The sequence below is a fragment of the Notolepis coatsorum genome (genome assembly GCF_963971535.1).
Source record: "Notolepis coatsorum genome assembly, chromosome: 20".
NCBI lineage: Eukaryota > Metazoa > Chordata > Actinopteri > Aulopiformes > Paralepididae > Notolepis > Notolepis coatsorum.
This window is the reverse complement of record NC_140184.1, coordinates 61,539,244-61,559,735: the sequence shown is the minus strand read 5'-3', so window position 1 is coordinate 61,559,735 and position 20,492 is coordinate 61,539,244. Positions and strand designations below refer to the sequence as shown.

General features: G+C 44.6%; 1 protein-coding gene across 1 annotated transcript in view; it reads right to left on the bottom strand.

The window, feature by feature from the left end:
* LOC311246887 (sodium- and chloride-dependent GABA transporter 3-like) overlaps positions 1 to 20,492 on the bottom strand; it is a gene marked incomplete at both ends in the record, with an annotated part of 58,070 nt that overhangs the window by 25,251 nt on the left and 12,327 nt on the right. Inside the window, 5 exons of the mRNA XM_084337128.1 lie at positions 426 to 560; positions 1,459 to 1,591; positions 2,073 to 2,133; positions 2,724 to 2,861; positions 14,571 to 14,705. Of these exons, the coding sequence (XP_084193254.1) occupies positions 426 to 560; positions 1,459 to 1,591; positions 2,073 to 2,133; positions 2,724 to 2,861; positions 14,571 to 14,705 (602 nt within the window). The remainder of the gene's footprint in view (positions 1 to 425; positions 561 to 1,458; positions 1,592 to 2,072; positions 2,134 to 2,723; positions 2,862 to 14,570; positions 14,706 to 20,492) is intronic.

The following is a 20,492-nucleotide window of genomic DNA, read 5'->3' as shown; positions in this document are numbered from 1 at the left end:
CTGTTAACCCTGTTATGGGGAAGTGAGTTTAATTTACCAGCCCGCACTGCCACAGTCACTCGTCAACACACCTGTTTCCGTGACTGTGGACATACCCACGGGCTTCCCCGTTACACACACTCGCTACATGTGTTAGAATTCTGCTCATCTTGTGTTAAAAATCATATGTTGACATGTATGTATGTATGACATGTAGCGAGCATGTGTTCAGGGACGACACATATTTTAACATCTATGTTAACTATTTTAACCATCTCTTTTTGCTGTGTACAGGTCTTGACCCCAGACAGTATGTAACTCTGTAACTGGCAGGAGCCCACGTCCGATTGCATCTATAATCTTTTACTGAGATACGTTTTTACGTATCTTGTACTTTTCCTCTCAAACAAACAGAAGTGAGTTCAAGTATTTCCCCCAGTTATCACCTGAAGATCTGCCAGGCGGGAGGGATCTGGATACAGGTAGAACACCAGGCCCTGCCAAGCTCCTGGTAGAGTCAAGCCCCTCACCAGCAGTATCACCAGCATCACATAGGGGAAAACAGCTGTGATATACACCACCTACAAGCACAGGGATGTGTGATATACACCACCTATAAGCACAGGGGTGTGTGATATACACCACCTATAATTAAGCACAGGGATGGATCCAAATGATCCCATCACATAGCCTTATCATTTATCTGTATCTTCATCCCTCTGTGTTCCCGAACTCCTGAAACAGGAAGTGGAATGGACACGGAACTCACACTGAATGGCACCCGCTTCACTTCGACACCCAAGTCAATGGATAAAACCCAATTTGGGAAAATTTTCTCTGTGCGACAGACGCCAGCTCCATGAAAATACACTGGGAGATACACTCGCAGGCAGAAACTTCAGAATACATTGAAAAATGCTGTGCTTGGTGTGTTCACTCTAGCACCAATATATGCCTCCCCCTTCTTTCTTGTCTCAGGGGTAAGGCTGAGGGAATGGTTGTTTTACAAACTGATGGGAAATTACTCTACAGAATGTTGGCTGCGGTGGCTGGTGTCTAATGTATCAGCCACTTCAACATGCCAACACAGCCCTCATTTGGATGTGCTGTCATAGTATTTCTCCATAGTACCTGGAGAAAACGAAAAGTGGCAGGTGAATTTTAGAGCCGATCCAATATGCCAATCATATCATTTACATTTACATTTACATTTAGTCATTTAGCTGACGCTTTTATCCAAAGCGACTTACACGTTTTGTACAACAAGTCATCAGGAAGGGTACAACTCTATCAACTGAGTAACAATGTTCATCAAAGTGTTGAGTGCTACAGTGTAGGTTAGTATATTAGGACAAGTGCATGACAGTAAGGTTAGTTAGGGTTAGAATTTATTTATCTTTTTGTTTTTGTTTCCCCCCCCTCTCATTTCAGATAATGATTGAAGAAGTGTGTCATATCTCAAATGTTCTTTGTGCAAACCTTTCCAGTGGAGCGCACTCCTCTCCAGATGCTGAAGTACAAGGTGACCCAACAGGCCAAGAGACACAGCACCAGCTCCCACCTAACCAGGCCCACCTCCTCAATGCCCCCGGACATGGACAACACACGACTCCTGCAAGGGACAAGCACACACTCAATAATAATAACACAAGGAATAAAGGGCTCCAAGTCATTCTTGCCTTGACTAAAATGCCATGCTAACATCTGAGGTGCCTTTTCTATCTGAAAAGGGGCTATTTTGCACCTTGATACGGTGTCTAAAAAGGAAGGAGAGGAATTCCTCCTTAGATACTGTATTATGTCACACAGTTATCAACACTTTTCAGAAAACAAGTCAAAACAGAAAACAATTGCATTTCTGTCAATTGTAGTGACTTTCATGGGTTTATGTGGTGTTTAATACACATTTGCAGATACAATGGAAGCCTATGGCAGTGGTATTTTGATACACAAATTTGAAAGATTATGAAAGTTACCAAGGATTATGAAAAATAAATGCTGACTTCACTTTTGTATCGGAGCAAGAATTACTTCAAACCCACAAATATGGACAGACATGACAGGTGCGGTTTGATCTATAAACAATGACTTACTCCCAGAACTCGGTGGCTGCAGATCTAGTCATAGTTCCAGATGTCAGGTTATCATAGTTCTCTTTCGTCAGGTTTGGAGAAGTGAGGTCCACACATCTGTCTGTTGATATTGATAATAATCAACCCACAGGTTGGCATTCAAAGGTCAGCAGTTGTTTGACTTAATGATATTAGATGTAAATCTCAGTGTTGACTTGTCCAATGTCCAATGATTACTCAATGAATGAATTCATCAATCAATCAGTGAATTAATCGATCACACATCCATCCATCCATCCACTACTGTCGCTAAAAGATTATGCCAACAATGCTAACAGTTGGAATCTATGGTATATTGACATTGAATGTATGCAGCAATACATCTCTTCTGTATGTCTTGCACTGTCTACCTGCCCTTCATGGGAGGTCCTATACTGTAGGCTTGTACCATGTGTACCATTATGGAATATGAGACCTTGCTGTGTGATGTGTCTGTAGCCTATTAGCACCACAGAACCAAGTCAAATTCCTTGTGCATTCACTGCACTTGAATGAATAAAAGGAATTACTTTGACCCCTGACTCATCCATGCACCTATGCTTCTATCCATCCATCCATCCATCCCTCCGTTCCTTCTTCCTCCTCTCCCTCCCTCCTCCTGTCCTTGCTGACCTGTGTTCCAGGGGTTGTGGCAGCTGGCCCAGGGAAGCTGGGCTCTGAAGCAGAATATCAGGTAGAATAGCGACCAGGTAAGGATGATGCTGTAGATGGTAGCAAACAACTGGATCACAATGATTGAATAGCCGACCCCTGGGTGGAAAACACAGAGTTTAGAATGTATTCCAAAATCAGATCAAAAAGATAAGATCACTACTGCAACAAACATATTGCTGGTTTGATGGTAAAATTCGCTATGGAATATTACTGTTGTAGGTATGCCTGAAACAAAGTCTTGTGGATATTATTGATTAACCTTGACCACCACTGCTGATACTGGAATAGTTTTCATGAGAATCGTTTCAAATGAATTGTGAACATTCATGACCCCTGGGGGAAGAAGCCTATTGCCTATAGGGGGAGGGGTTGCCGGTATTTTATCTACATCGTTTGTATTGAGCCGTACTGTATTGTAGCCATTCTGCAATCTGTTAATAAAGTTTCCAATCAATGGTCAGATATAGGTAATTCGATTAAGGGGATGCAGACCAGAAAAAGACTTTTGTCTTGTTTACAGCAGGGTCCCCCATTTTCAATTCATCAAGACATTTATGACATTTATGACATACAAATATACAGTACTGTTTAAGATAAAGAGATCATAAAAAATATATATACATTTGAAGGGGAAGAAACTGTACATTGGAGGGGGTTGGGTGGGTGGGGGGGGGGGGGGGGGTTGGACATTTACCGGGGCCAGTTTCTAATTGCAACCACCCGTAGGTGCTCTTTGAGAGAGGTTTTGAAGGAGGGTAGGGATTCACATTATTTTACGGCTGTGGGTAGGGCGTTCCACATTGTTGTGGCATAATTGCGAAACGTGTTTAGTCCCTTGTTTGTGCCGAATCTGGGTTGAACATGATTTGTGGAACTCCCTCTTGTGTTGTGGTGGTGGAATTCGCTGACCTTTGGGAAGTATTTTGACATGTACATGGGAATCTTAGTGGTGTAGTGTATCTTGTAGACCAGGCCCATTGCAAGTTGCTGTACTAGACTGTCGTCTACTCTACTCTGGGTTTTAGGAGTAAGGTCAAGCAGTAGTCTGACCAGTTTGTTTTGTGATGTGTGTAGTCTTGTTTTTAGGGCCTTTGAGGTGCTTTGGTACCATGAGGTGCAAGCATAGTCGTAGTACCCTTGAATGAGTGATCCTGTTAGAGTCGTCAAGGTATTCTTGTTTACCAGAGAGGAGATCCGGTACAGGAATCTTGTCCGTTGATTGACTTTTTTGATCATTGGTTGCCATTTTGTCACAGGAAAGATTTGCCTCTAGGATGGAACCCAGGTAGGTAATTTCATCTTTCCTTGTGACAATATTGTCACCCACTGTGACAGAGAAGCCGTTGGCCTTGCTGAGTTTGTTATTTGATCCAAAGAGAATGGACTCTGTTTTACCCAGGTGTAATGATAGTTTGTTATCAGCGAGCCAGGTGCAGATTCTGCCGTGTTCAGAGCTGAGGGCTTTTTCAACCTGAAACTTCTCCATATCAGAGACCAGCAGGGCAGAGTCATCCACGAACAGGAACAAGTTGCAGTCACAAGCTGATGACATGACATTTGCATAAATTAGGAACAGTAACGGTCCTAGTATGCTTCCTTGTGGAACACCACAGCTCAGTGGGAGGGGGGGGGGGCAGTGTACTGTTCACCTCCACCATCTGTTCTCTCCCCTCCAGGTAGGATTGCATCCAGCTCACTGATGAGCTGCTTTTAGCTTGTCAATCAGAATGGAGTGATTGACAGTGTCGAAGACCTTTTGGAGGTCCAGCATGACCATGCCGCAGTATTTGCCGGCATCCACCTCTTGTTTGATGTGGTCGTTCAGATAGAGAAGGCATGTGTCAGTGGAGTGGGATGTTCTGAAGATTGGAATTCATAGATTCGCTTTTTTTCCTGCAAGGTACTTTTCGACCTGTTCGTAGATCTTTTCCATAACTTTCGAGATGGAGGTAAGAATAGAAACAGGGCGCTCAGTTTTTTGAGCACCTCACCTGTTGTTACCATTTCAAGTTTGAAGTCATCTTTGCGGACCCCTAGGTTTTTGTAGAAGGCTAGGATGTGTTCTACCCCACAATGGCCAGAGTGGGAGGGTAGTTTATTAACCAGTGTTGTGGCTATGTTTGTAAAGAAAATGTTTAAGTAATTGGCCACATCCAGCTTGTCTGTGATGAGAGTTTTCTGTCTTTGTGTTGATGTTTGTAAATCTGGTTTTTAGTTTTTTACTGCAGCCTAGTTGGTTGTTGAGTAATTTCCAAAGTTCACAGGTTTGTTTTTGTTTTCCTCAGCTTTATCATTGATGAAATATTTTTTTGCAGATTTGATCAGATTTATTTCTTAGCCTGTTTCTTTGTTGTTTGAGTTTAACCATGTGGGCTTGGAGATCACTGTTGGAGCTTTTGGCAAGCTTTGACTGACTTTTATGAAGTTCAGAGCATTTTTTGTCTCTGGTTTTCATAGCGATCAGTATGTCTGAGTGCATTCATGGCTCAGCGCGATTTTTAACCCTGGTGGTTCTTAGGGGGGCCATGTTGTTTAGTATTGATGAGTGTGTATTCTTCAATGCTAACCTAAACAGAGACAAAAGCGGTAACCGTTGTAAAGCGAAGAGTACTACTGTAGATGACATAGCAGAAGAGAAGTTCTCAAACATCATGAGACAAACGGAACCATCCAGCCTGGACTGTTTTTTAAACTGCATGGTTGAAAATCTCAACAACACCCTATCATATACACTGAATGCTGAATGATGTTGCTCCATTAAAGGTAAAAAAAAATAAGTCAACTGACAAAATCTCCCCATGGTTAAATAATAGCAGTGTTGGTCAGACAAAGATAATCTGTAGAGCTGCTGAACGAAAATGGAGGAAAACCAAGCTCACAGTCCACTGCGATATATATAAGGAAGCCATGTGTTACGGTGGGTGGCGAGGGAAGGTGTGTAGAACCCAAATGCTGAACAGTTATGAACCAGAGAGAGGAGGCAGAGTCGACGGCGAAAAGTATAATCGAAGACACGGTACAACAAAAGCTAATTGTAAAACATGGAAATAAAACCTCAGCTGTGCTGGAAAACGGCGCTAGGAAGCGGGAACGGACTCAAAGGGAAACAAGAGATAAAGGGCTATTCCGCGAATGGCAGGTGTAACTGAGGGGTACAATTCCCTGACTGTATTGATAAGTATGGTATCATTAAACCACTACCGCTTTATGTACTTTAACTACTGGCCATACAGTACACGATATCTAAATATGATGAACACTTTCCCACCATGAAACCAGGTCCACACAAAGGTAATAATCAAATATTTAATATATAGCAAAAGGTACATATAATATTCACCATTACATTTATGATTTGAATGCTCTTGTAAGGCAAATGAGTACTCGTAAGCAAATCAACACTGAATGTCCAATCTCTGGTTACGCAGGAAGCAAGTATACAACCTGGCTCTTAGGGAATTATAACGATGGCACACTTAATGATTATAGCTGGATATACTGTAGGGGTCCTCCCGGTCGTAAGCCGGTAGGGGGGGTAGGAGAGCCGTCGGCAGTATCCCGTCTGGTCAACGATGTCTAGGGAGACTTCACGTACAGAAGACAGTGCAGTAGAATCTTGATCCACAGATGAATACACCTTGGCTCTCTTGTAGGCTGTAGCTGTAGCTGTAGCTCCACAGTGAAGAAGAAGCGAGGCAACCTCAGTCTGGTCTGAGCGCCGTCTCACCTTGACTCCTCTCGGGGTAAATCCAACACTCACCGGTGTTGGCGATTATCCGCTCCACAAATCAAAGTACCAAAGCAAATATATATTCCATGCCGCATAGGGCTCAGCAGTCGTCGGGTAGGTAATCCAATGTACAGGTCCACTCGGTCCTCGCCTAGAACTCCTCGGATGAAAGCACCACGTGTGGTCTGCCCAACCTGGTTAAGACTCTAGATAACACGAGGAAGCGATGGGGGTGCTGCTCACTTTAGAACTCTAACCGCACGATGCACTATACATAATAGACTATTATTACTTAATAGAAATACGGTGCCAAACTCTGGCAATTCAGCTATTAATTCGCACGAGGTCTCAATGCTATTCTAAGGCCAAACAGGCCATACTACACCGCACGCGGTATCGTGGGGTGAGGCTTCACGTTCTGTTACTTAGTTGGGTAAAGGACGAAGGGGTAAGAGGAATTCTACATTTACTTGCGCCCTATTTATATGCACGGTGAACAAATAGTGCCACTCTCTTTTCGGTAGCCGTATTCCTGCGCAGAGCCGGGGCTAGTTGGGACATGTCTCGTCGGTACCATTGAACTTGGCTCCAAGGGGCTTGTCCCTGGCGCCAGGTCCTTGTCCAATAAGAGAATGAACTATTATGGGCTATTAGTAGACTAAAGGGATATTCCGTGTATATGTACAAGGAATATACAAGGGATATCAAACGATATACAAATACTATTCAATATATATCCATAAATAAATATATATATTCGGTTTAATCTGATCCTTCACAACAGCAGGAATAGCAGGGATACGACAGGATACAGGGAAAACAGATCACAGCACGGAAAGATACTGGAACAGGAAACAAAACAATGGCGCAAAACTGGTAGACAGGGGGCGGCATGAATATATAGAGATACTAATTGGAATGACAAGGAACAGCTGGGGCTGACAGGCTAGCCTAGGACACAGAACACTAACACAAATAATACATGAGGAGTAGAGTAGAGCAATATTACAGGGACAGAAATAATACAATGAATACAAGGACACTAGACTAATAGGCAGACATCTGAACATACTGGGGAGCACACAGGACCGATAACAAATACAAGGGGAACACATTAATACACACATACAATAATCTCCAGAGTAGGCACTCCTGCAGTACCGCAAATAGAGCGCCAGAGGGCGGCAGAGGATTGTCTGTGTCCAGATAGTTCAGATTATGACAGGACCCCCCCCCCCCCCCCCCCCGAAGGGGCGGCTCCCAGACGACCCATAAGACCGACCAGGGACAGGCAGGGCGAAGGGCAGAGACCCCAGAAAAAACAGGGGACAAGGACACTGAAAACTGGAGCTGGGGGGGGGGGGGGGGGAGAAAATAACCCAGGAGGGGCACAGTAGCAGGGGGGCCGGGGAACAGGACCAGAGGGGAGCCCGGAGAAGGGCGCATGGGGCACGGGACCAGGGTCACTGGAGAGGGGGACAGAGGCCCGGAGAGGGGGGCTGGAGACAGGGACAGAGGCCCGGTGAGGGAGGCTGGAGATGGGGACAGAGGACCGGTGAGGGGGGCTGGAGATGGGGACAGAGGCCCGGTGAGGGGGGCTGGAGACGGGGACAGAGGCCCGGTGAGGGGGGCTGGAGACGGGGACAGGGGCCCGGTGAGGGGGGCTGGAGATGGGGACAGAGGACCGGTGAGGGGGGCTGGAGACGGGGACAGGGGCCCGGTGAGGGGGGCTGGAGATGGGGACATCTCCAGCCGGACCCCGTGGGGCGAGGCGTAGACCTCGGTGCAGACCTCGGCATAGACCACGGCGCAGGGCTGGGCCAGACGAGGAGCCGAGACCAGACGAGGAGCCGGGATCAGACGAAGAGCCGGGACCAGACGAGGAGCCGGGACCAGACGAGGAGCCGAGACCAGACGAGGAGCCGGGATCAGACGAAGAGCCGGGACCAGACGAGGAGCCGGGACCAGACGAGGAGCCGGGACCAGACGAGGAGCCGGGACCAGATGAGGAGCCGGGACCAGATGAGGAGCCGGGACCAGACGAGGAGCCGGAACCAGACGAGGAGCCGGGACCAGACGAGGAGCCGGGACCAGACGAGGAGCCGGGACCAGACGAGGAGGAAGGTCCGGGCGTGGAGGCCGGGCCGGACGTTGAGACGGGACCAGGCGAGAAGCCGGAGGCAGGCGACTCCCCGGGGACAGGAGCAGGAGCACGACCCGGACTAAACGTCGGAGTCTCCCCGGGAGCCGGAGGAGGAACAGGGGCAGCCAGAGCTACTTCAGCAGGGGCTAAACTGGCAGTAGAGACTGGGTTAGCTACCTGGGTAGTGTTAGCTGCAGGACCTGTGCTAGCTGCAAGGGCTACACTAGCGGGGGCTAGGTTAGCTGCCCGGGCAGTGCTAGCTGCAGGGCCTGTGTTAGCTGTAGAGGGTACACTAGCCAAGAGGGTTCGGGTGCTAGCTGTAGGTGCTATACTAGCGGGGAAAACTGAGGTGCCAGCTGCAGGGGCTACACTAGCAGGAAGGTGAAAGGTGCTAGCTGTAGTACCTACACTAGCAGGCAGGGCTAAGGTGCTAGCAGTTGGGGTGACTCCAGCAGGAGGGACAAGGGTGCTAGGTGTAGAAACCCTAGCAGACAGGACTAAAATGCTAGCAGCAGGGGCTCTAGCGGACGCGATCAAAAGGCTAGTAGCAGGAGCTCTAGCAGAAGGGGCTAAGGGGGTAGCTACTCAGGCTACATTAGCAGCAGGGGCCAAGCTAGCAGTAGAGGCTGCGCTAACTGTCTGGGCTGAGCTAACCACGGGGCCTTGTTAGCTGTAAAACCTGTGCTAGCAAAAACAAAAATATCTGTTATAATCGCTAACAAGTAATGCTTAAGTACATCTATGAGATGTGAAAGATCTTTCCATGCTCAGTGTAGGGGAACTCTAGTTGACTGTATGTTAATGTGGTCACCGCCGGCCACACCTCACTGATTACAGGCAGAGAACAGTTGGTCTGATCACAGACCTGACCTGCCTTTGAAAATGGCTCAAGGTTCATGGAAATTGTCACAAACAAGATCATATTAATTAAACTCACTTATTAGATAAAAGGCTATTTGAATGTCATTTATAATGTCAAACTGGTTATGAAGGTAATAGAGTGTCATTTCACTCTTGTGGTAAACCATATATAGAAAATAAGTCTCAATTACAAAGGTTTGGTCTGGTAAAATACACGTATCAAGTAATCTATTAATCACTGTTTGGTATCAAAATGTACGCAAAAGAGTAAAACTGTGATAATACTGGAAGAGTGTAATTCATATACACTGGAGATACTTTGTAAATGTTTATTATCATTTACCTCTGTGGAAGAATGCCATAGCAGCAAAGGAGGGGGCAGCAGGCCAGACCCCCCCCCCCCCCTCTGTTGCTGCAGGAAAAACACACGGACAGGAGATCTTGGGACAGACAGCCCCCAAAGAAAAGAACCAATTGGAACAGAACGCCATATATATAGAATGTAACTGATTGGCTATGAATCAAATCAACTTATGACATCATTCTGAGTATATAGATGAGAACGCATTGTTAGAGAGACAGGCCAGACAGATACCCGAAACCCCAGGGGGTTCTGCGCCTCCCTGCTCCAGAGACTATGCGGTTGCCATTATGTAAATAGACCATGGAATCACTGTTTTGTTGTGATATAGTGTAAATGTATCTTAGACCAGGTTTAACTATGTGATGGCAAAGGTATAGTCTATTTCATTGATGTAACAGGACTATTGTTATATGTACAGACTTGTTTGATGTGAGAAAGCCACTGTGAATGGGCTCTAATGATGTACACCTCAACAATCCTTTTGTACAGCCTGTTTGATGTACTATGAAATAATCCCTGTATGCAAACAACCTTTTATTCACTTTGAGCCCCGAGGCAATAAATCATTTGAGTTGAACTATAGAACTCTTGTTGTCTGACTGCACGTTTTATTCTCTACTGGCTATTTGGAGTCAGATGAGGACCTGTTTCTATCATTCTGCTTTCTTACCTCCAGTTAGCAACCTGTATGCACTGTGAATAATCTAAGGTGTTGACTTAATATACGACAACACAACACAAGCGACTCACCGTGAGATCGCGGTCCATGTAGGTTTTGATAGTTTGTTTGGCGGCCAAATAATCCAAAACGAATGCAACGAACAACACACGCAAGCAGTCAATGACAGACCGCGGGTCCATGAGCGTTTTTTGTTCACTCTTGTTGTGTTGCAGCGCAGGGCACTACACAGTAGTGGAGGCTCTACTCTGCTGACATAGTGCTGCACTTCCTGGTTTAATAGCACAGTCTTCATGTGCTCAGAGTCAGAGATATATATATCTGTATGTCATGCATGTCTTAAATGTCATGATTAGATTTGTTTAGATGATTAGATTAGATTCTTATATCTGTATGTTGTGTATGTCATAAATGTCATGAATTGAAAATGGGGGACCCTGATGTAAACAAGACGAAAGTCTTTCTCTGATCTGCATCCCCTTAACAATTGTGTGTATTGAGCTGTACTGTACTGTACCCATTCTGCAATCTGTTCATTAAAATGTTCAATCAATCAGTATATATTTGTTATTTATTTTTGGTATAGTGCTTAACAAGCATAATTTAATGTTGCCCAGTTGTGGCCTGTTGAGGGGCAATACATATCAAAAGTTCCAAAACATCTATTGTATTTGTATGATCCACTATATAAACATAGTAATTATAATATCTACATACATGGCATTTGATTGGAGGCTAGTCTCACTTTGTCCCACAGCAACATTAAAATAGTTTAGATTTGTGTATGTTGTTTATGTAAAAAAATAATAATATTGAAAGTAACGCAATAACTAGTTACTTTTATAATTTGTAACTGAGTAAGTAATGTAGTTACTTTTTGGAAGAAGTAACTAGTAACTGTAACTAGTTACTTTTTAAAAGTAACTTGCCCAGTCTAAGTCATACATAGCACAAGTCCCCTCCGGTACTTTAGGTAACAGCAGTCGCATGTTTTCACCTGCGCAGCTCGATCTCTCAGTGGCGAGGAGTAACGCGTGGGAGGCTCACGCTGCCCCCGACACTTCCTGATTCTACTGCGCAGGCGCACCAACCGACCTGTAGGAGTCGCTGTCCACAACGCCCGATCCCCACCCATCAGTTTCCCACCCCCTAATACGGCCAATGTGTATTAGTATGAACGACCAGCTAAACTGAAAGCAATGTGGAGCGCTGGGCTCGAACAGGCGAGCCCAGCGTCTCCGCATTTGTGGCGAGCGCCTTGCCCACTACGCCTCGTAGCCGCCCTATGTGCTCATTTTCTTATGTGAAAAACTGTGATTTTATGTCTTTTTTCTGTTGTGAAAATACGGCGGGCTCGTGTACCCCAGATCCGTGACGAGCACGGTTTTCCCTGACGCAGAAATAGCGCCGAGATATGCGGTGAGCTACGGGAGCTCCCAGCATTTATTATTATTATTGATTTTGGTGACATCATAACCTTTCCTCTTATCATCAGGCCACGCACGCACGCACGCACGCACGCACACACACACACACACACACACACACACACACACACACACACACACACACACACACACACACACACACACACACACACAGACACACACACACACATGTGAATGCATTGTGGGGACATTCCATAAACTTACATTCTTTCCATAACACCTTACCTTAACCATAACAACTGAATGCCTAACCCTAGCCCTTATCATAACCTTAATCTAACCATATTTGTCACAGACCAACTCTACTAGTCAATATTGATTTGATTTCAGACAGCTGGATGAGGGATCCATATCTATATCCACAAGGAGACCCCAAATGACCCAAATTACTCTTGAACTAACTAGGACAGCTAGTTCCACTAGTCTCCAAGGAAAAAGCTCCAAAACATAGTTGGTGCCTGAAGTACAGTTGTAAAAGCCATCTGAGTGTTTTGGTTATTATTATTATTATTATTATTATTATTATTATTATTATTATTATTATTATTATTATTATTATTATTATTATTATTATTATTATTATTATTATTATTATGATTATGATTTATGGGAATGTTATGATTTCTGTGTAGCCAATTGAATGAATTCAGTGGTACTGTGGGTGGTTCACCTGTCAGGCGGAGCAGCCACGGCGCAGCTGAGGACATAAATGAGTAATGGGAATCAGCTGGGGGGTGTAGAACGGGGAAAGAGCATACAGTCTGCTTTGAACATCGCATTGAACAACGCTTAGAACCACGCTTATAGGAATGCTTTGGATAGTTTAGGATCACTTAGGAAAGTTTTGGATCGCTTTGGTCCTATCTTCAATGTAAAGATTATTTTCTAAATAAATCGGATATCTGTGGTATCTGAAAACGGAACTCAAAGTGTGGTGACTATCATTGGATAAAGCGCGTACGGAATACCTCCCCGACTACCACTAGAAGCGGACCCAGGCAGAGGCCGCTACAACAGTAGCTGGTAGCATATTGTCTCTAGACTCGTATGGAGGGTTGACACCTCCACCACTCTGAGACAGACCATACTAGACTCTTAGAAAGGGCTGTTGAAACCTCCAGCACTCTGAGACAGACCATAATATCCTTTTAGATTATCATCTGTATTTCTTTCTCCTATGAGCTCATAATAAATGCACTGTATATTATGGCAGCCTCTGTAGTTCTGATTGAAGCCTTACCTTTTTTGGGGGACCCTGATGTAAACAAGACGAAAGTCTTTCTCTGGTCTGCATCCCCTTAACACTTTGATCGCCATGGTTAAATTCATAATTTACCATCCCTAGCCAGCTCTATTTGTCTATGGAGAAGTTCCCCTTCTTTGCAGGGCTATAACTTTTTAAATTGTATTGCTAAATTGACATTATTATGGCCCATTCAATGTCCTATATCTATTGTTCAGGGTGTAGCAACGTTATACTTTTTCATTCACATATTCATACTAAAATACGGTCTAAAGTATAAGTATGTTTTTATCGTTTTCTGCAGCTTTCTCCAGAACTTGATTTATAGCCCCAAATGCATTATATTGATGATCAAATACAGTTTGGTAGCGATCGGTGCCAGATAAGAAATTTCAACTGGAGGTACTTCTAGAAGTTACTACGTATGATCTGATGTTGACCGGATGGGCGGGGGGTCGTTTATAATTCCGTGGGCAACGTTATATCATTCATCTAGTGTGGGTCATATGATCATCAGAGCAGTTAGTATAGCAGACATTAGAAAATAACGCTGAAACTCACCGTATCTTCCTCGCGCCATTGGGGGATGAGCGTGGAATAGAATTTTTTCTATTATGGGATGTCGAAATACCCGATCCATCTCCAGGTTGTATAATAGTATATACGTCCAAATCATGTTGTTTGTCGAGTTATTTGCACCGATCGGTGTTCACTGTGTCAAGATGGAGTCCTGCTAATGATAGCGAGTGCCCGGACGAAATATGGGTGAGCACCACTTCATCCACATGACTTCCTGTTGGGCGATCTGCCGAGCGGCCACCAGATGGCGCTCTTGAACCGTTAGAGAGTTGAGTGGAGCTCAGCAGTATATCTCAGGTCCCCGGAGGAGAAATATGATTTCGATCACAGATTATACCCAGAATTGCAGCTCCTCATGGACAACACATTTGCCATTTTTTATTATTTTTCCCTACTCCTCCTAGGATGTTCATCTGATTCTCATACGTGTTGTCTGGCATTTAGGGAATAACATCTTCAAATGTATTATTTGGATAATTTACAAGCCAAAACAAATGTCCACCAGATCCAATCGAATTTCAGAAAAAAATTGTGGTAAACAGGAAGTAATGTCACTTGTAAATGCTTTGTTTGAGAAGAATGTCCTCCTTTTACACTTTTAGCTCTGCCATTGCATCAGGGACAGACAGTATGATGAACCATATACCTTAGACAGGGAGAGAGAGAGAGAGAGAGAGAGAGAGAGAGAGAGAGAGAGAGAGAGAGAGAGAGAGAGAGAGAGAGAGAGAGAGAGAGAGAGAGAGAAACAATGCCATTACCCTGTGCCAGTGGGCAGATCTTCCTCCAGCAGGTCACGGTTCCCTCCTGGGTGTACTGCCCCACAGCAGTCTCCAGCAGGAATAGTGGTACTCCACACACCGCAGCAAACACACAGTATGGCAGCAGAAACGCACCTGCATGTACGGTGGCATCCATGAGACAATCACATCACTCTAAAACACAGCAAAATGTTTTAAAATGAAGTACGTTTAGAGATTTACAGGCATCTCAATTTCTTTAAATTACTTGATTTACCTTTCTGTGGTTGTGTGTGTGGTACCCTTGACTGGAATTTCATAATCAATATGTCTGTATATAGGAAATATATGCAAAAGCCTTGGGTGCCTTTTGGAACAAACTGAGTCTCAGTTTTCAGTGCTAGATAAGAAACCATACTGGAAGACAGTTGGAGAGACAGGGACAAGTCATAACAGCCCCATTATGCTAAACTGTTTGTGACACCTTCAAGGGGAGTCTTGAAGACTGTTGGGTAACTGTAGGAGCAAATCCCCCACTGGAGAACTGTTTAAATCCATACAATTATAGATTGGAGACAAGCACACTGTTACATCATCACTGAAACTGCAAATATCTGTTTATAATGGTTAATTCAAAGAATGCCTTAAGTACATATATGATTAGAATGATTAGATCTTCCCACGCTCAGAGTGGAAATCTGTTGACTGTAAATTCTATGGTAATGTGGTGATCACACCCCACTGGTGAAAAGAGGGCAGACCAGCCCAGACTTGTTAAGAGCAGAATGTATTTACAGTATGTTAGACTGGAACTAATTCAAACAATATCATATTAAAAGGTAACTGATTTATTAGATAAAAGAATATTTGAATGTCATTTAGAATGTCACCTGGTTATGAAAGTAATAATGTTATTTCACTCTTTTTGTAAAAGCTTTATAGAATATAAAACTTAGAACCATAAATTCAGTCTGGCAAAAGCAGGTTTGTGATATTTCATATAGGCAATTTGGTATTAAAATATAGACAATGCCACATTGGGTTAATGCTGAATATATATGTAACTCATTACCATAAAGCTAAAGGTTCTAGTGTTAAAACTGTTAACTCATCGAGAAGCCACAGCCCAAAAGGAGGGGGCCATAGGACCCCCCTGGGGCTGCATAAAACCAGCCATGTAAGGACCTGGGAGATCGGTTGGGGCAAACAGCCCCCACAGAGGAAACGCCTGTTGATAGAATCAAGAAACCGGATTGGACCAACTTAATATATGGACGTGCTATTATTGGTTGATGCCATAGTATATAAATGAGAACGCATTGTTAGAGAGGTAGACCAGACCCCCCCCCTGGGGTCTGCGTCCTCTCCACTGATCCGCTGTTCTGCCAGAGACTATGCTGTTTGCCATACATGTGAGTAAAATCATGGAAAACCATTGTTGTTTAGTGTAACATGTACAGATCCCTATCTGTTGACCAGGTTTACTCATGTGTAATGCTCAGTACGTTCTCTCTTCATTTGACATAACGTGACTACTGTTTTGTGTACAGACTGGTTTTGATGTGTAAACCTCAACAATCTTTTTGTACAGCATGTTTGATGTACTATGAAATAATACCTGTATGTAAACAACCTTTTATTCACTTTGAGCCCTGCGGCAATAAATCATTTGATTTGAACTATAGTTCTGTTGTCTGACTGCACGTTTTATTCTCTACTGGCTATTTGGAGTCAGATGAGGACCTGTTCCTATCATTCTGTCCTTTCTCCCTCCAGTTAGCAACCTGTATGCACTGTGAATAATCTAAGGTATTGACTTAATATACGACATGTGTGTGTGAGATGTTCAGTGTTGGGGAGTAGGATCACTACAGTACATAATAATAATTGTTAAGTGTAAGTGTTAATATGATTGTATGTAACTGCACTTTAACTGTTCCACAAGAGGGCGCTATAGGCGTAAGGAGATGCAGCTATTGTAGCTGACGTCAGGTAGAAGGTATAAAAGGGAATGTTCCCTCCCCCTCTATCTTTTTCACTCTAACTCTCACGGAGAGTAGGTCTCGTGGTACAAATGTGCATAAGAAAATAAACCACGCCGGTTAGCGTCTATTCTTATCCTACCCATGTTTGCTTCCGCGTTCGCGTTTTGCGCTCTGATTGGCCACTGACGTACGCTAGTTTTGCCCCCCCCCCGGTATGAGCGTAGAAATAATGTGTGGACACTTTGAAATGGGTATCACAGTAGTAAGTCCTACTGTAGAACATGACATATTAGCATGACATCTGAATGCGTGGACACTTTGAAATGGGTATCACAGTAGGAAGTCCTACTGTAGAACATGACATATTAGCATGACATCTGATTTATTAATGCCAATACAAAAGATTAGGGACAAACGCAAATGGCACAAGTGTAAATCATGGATTAGTCACTCAGTTCATATTGGTTAAAGTTTTTTTTTTTTTTTACGTTTAATTAATTTATCCACTCTGGTTGGATGGTGTGTATGTATGTATTGTGCTGTATAATGACAATACATTTGAATCAAATCTCATTTTGAAATCGCTACGCTGCCTATGGACACGACAGTGGCAGCCAGCTTCGGAAGTGATTTCATTGCACCATGGTGATCCACTCAACAGGTAGCGATTTCAAAATGAGATTCGATTCAAATGTATTGTCATTAATTATACAGCACAATACATACATATACGATACACACCATCCAACCAGAGTGGATCAATTAATTAAACGTAAAAATCTTTAGTATTGGCATTAATAATCAGATCATGCTAATATGTCATGTTCTACAGTAGGACTTACTACTGTGATACCCATTTCAAAGTGTCCACGCATTATTTCTACGCTCATACCGGGGGGGGGGGGGGGCAAAACTAGCGTACGTCAGTGGCCAATCAGAGCGCAAAACGCGAACACGGAAGAAAACCATCTTGACGGGCCTCACCGGAGAAATAACGGCAGCCGCGCAAGCCCAGGATACAAAGCTGAATGCTGACGCATACTGCGAGCTAGCACCACTCCTAGACAACACGAGCTTGGGGCTGATATTCTGGGACACAAAGGACAAAGGCAGAGAGAGTCTAATAGTGTTAAGAGAACACTACATCGGCAGAGGTAGGCCCCGGATTGTATCCCTGTATATAATGTTGACTGCGCTGAAGAAAGCTAACACAGAGACTGTGACTGAATACATCATCAGGGCGGAACAAATCATCACGGCGCTCAAGAGTGCAGGAGAAGCACCGAGCGATGGACTAATGATGGCGATGGTTATGAGGGGACTACCGGAGATGTATAAACCATTCACACTGTTGGTGAAACACAGTTCAGCGGACATGTCGCTGGGGAGTTCAAGGCCAAGCTGCGGAACTTCGAGGCCTCATAAGACACAGACCCGGTCACCAAAGAGGCGGGAGAAAGGTAATGAAGGCCCGAGCAGTGCCCAAGAGAAAGACCGGACCCCTGACGGAGATGGCGTGTTGGCGATGTGGAGAAAAAGGTCACAGAAAAGATAAATGCACAAAAACAGTTTGTGTGGAACTTCGGGACACGCGGACAGAGTGTGTAGAAAGAAGCGCGAACAGAGCGCTCGGTACGCGCACGTGCAAGATGGCGGCTGTGTGCAAGATGGCGGCAGCGGTGGACGTGAGGCGAGTCGAGACGACGCCCGAGAGCAGCGGGAAGAGAGGACTTCACCTTCGGGGCGCAGACAGCATACATCACCCAGTCAACGCAGCAGCAGCAGCAGGTCCAAAGGAAGGACTGATCGTGGACACAGGTGCGTCGTCCCACATTATCAACGACAGGAACCGATTCAAGAACTTTGACAGCACCTTCGAGCCGGAGAGACACAGCATGGAGCTGGCAGACGGGAAGCGCACATTCGGGTTGGTGCAGGGGAGAGGAGACGCACAGGTATGCCTCATAGACAGTGAGGGCGCCGGTGTACAGTGACGTTGAAGAACGCCCTCTACATACCCTCGTTCCCACAAGAACTATTCTCTGTCAAATCTGCTAACGGTGCCAAAGTGTTCTTCAATGAAGGTAAAGATGTTCTTGTAGAGCCTGACGGTACGACATTTAACATTGAGGTGTACAAGAGAATGTATTATCTACAAACAGAATGTAACGAAAATGATATGTGTAATGTCAGTCATGATATTCAGACATGGCATGAGATCATGGGTCATTGTAATTACGAGGATATACTGAAGCTGCAAGCGGTGACAGTAGGCATGCACATTAACGGTGAAAAGCATATACCTAACAAAGAATGTGATGTGTGTATAAAGGGAAAGTTCAAAGTTCAAGTCCAATTATATTAGCAATGAAGAAAATAACATCACAGAAGAAAATATTTTCAAAATATACAAAATACTGGCAAGCGCAGACACTACATTCCATCTCCCCTTCACAAAATGGGAACAGGACTTGGCTTTCTCTCCCAATGCCGTATCCTGGGAACAAATTTGCACAACACATCACAATGACTAACAACACTAACCTTCAATTAATCCAATATAAGGTGTTACACAGAGTACATATCACACAGCACAGGATGTTTCAAATGGGATTTGCAAGCACAGATGTATGCTCCCATTGCACCCTCAACACCCCAGACAACTATTTTCATGCCACCTGGCTCTGCCCACCTGTTCAAGACTTCTGGAATTCCATCATCAATACACTATCCCGGGTCATGAGCTGCAGTATTCCTCTCTCCCCTCCCTCTGTCTACTTGGGGATACTACTGCTATCCATTATTAGTCCAGAACACCAAACCCCTACTCGTTTCTCTAGCTGTTGCCAAGAAACTATCCTCTTAAACTGGAAGACAAGAAAAATTTGAATACTGGGCAATGGTTGGGCCTTCTCTCAAATTACATATCACAGGAAACAATCTCAACCATGGATCACATCGAAGTCTCACAATTTAATAACATCTGGGAATTGCTTGTGGATAATCTAGGCTCCTAATTATCCACTCCATAACCCACCCTCTCTCAATCCCCCTCCTCACCCGCTACTTTACTTACTCCCCTCTCTGCCCCCCCTTTCCCTTGTCATGTGTATTCGTTGTTGTCCTTCATTGTCCTTAGTTGTAATTTGTTTGTCAATGTCTAGTCTGAGTTCTCCCCCTCCGAGAGGGCAATGAAATATATATTTCTTTATGTTTTTCTTATTTTTACTACACTTTTTATTTAATTTTGTACTGTAAATAGTTAAAACGTATAATAAATAATAAAGTTTTCCCCCGAAGAGGGGGGGGGGTGGATGGGGGGGGGGGTGGGGGGGGGGGGTGATGGGGGGGGGGGGGGGGGGGGGGGTGGATGGAGTGCCCTCAAAAAAGGGCAAAAAAATATAAATAAAAAAAAGGAAAGTTCACTCAAACAAGGAACAGAGGTGCGGCTACGTGGCGTAGTGGGCAAGGCGCTCGCCACGAATGCGGAGACGCTGGGCTCGCCTGTTCGAGCCCAGCGCTCCACATTGCTTTCAGTTTAGCTGGTCGTTCATACTAATACACATTGGCCATATTAGGGGGTGGAAACTGATGGGTGGGGATCGGGCGTTGTGGACAGCGACTCCTACAGGTCGGTTGGTGCGCCTGCGCAGTAGAATCAGGAAGTGTCGGGGGCAGCGTGAGCCTCCCACGCGTTACTCCTCGCCACTGAGAGATCGAGCTGCGCAGGTGAAAAGATGCGACTGCTGTTACCTCAAGTACCGGAGGGACTTGTGCTATGTATGACTTAGTCCACATTGCAGCCGGCTTGTGGGAGGCAAGAAACAGCATTCGTGACAGGGGAGGGTTGAATTGGATGATACGAAATTGGGATGGGAGAAAATATAGAAAATGGGAGAAAAAGTGGATCAAAAAAGAAAAAACAAGGAACAGAGGTCCCACGGAAAAAGTAAAGACA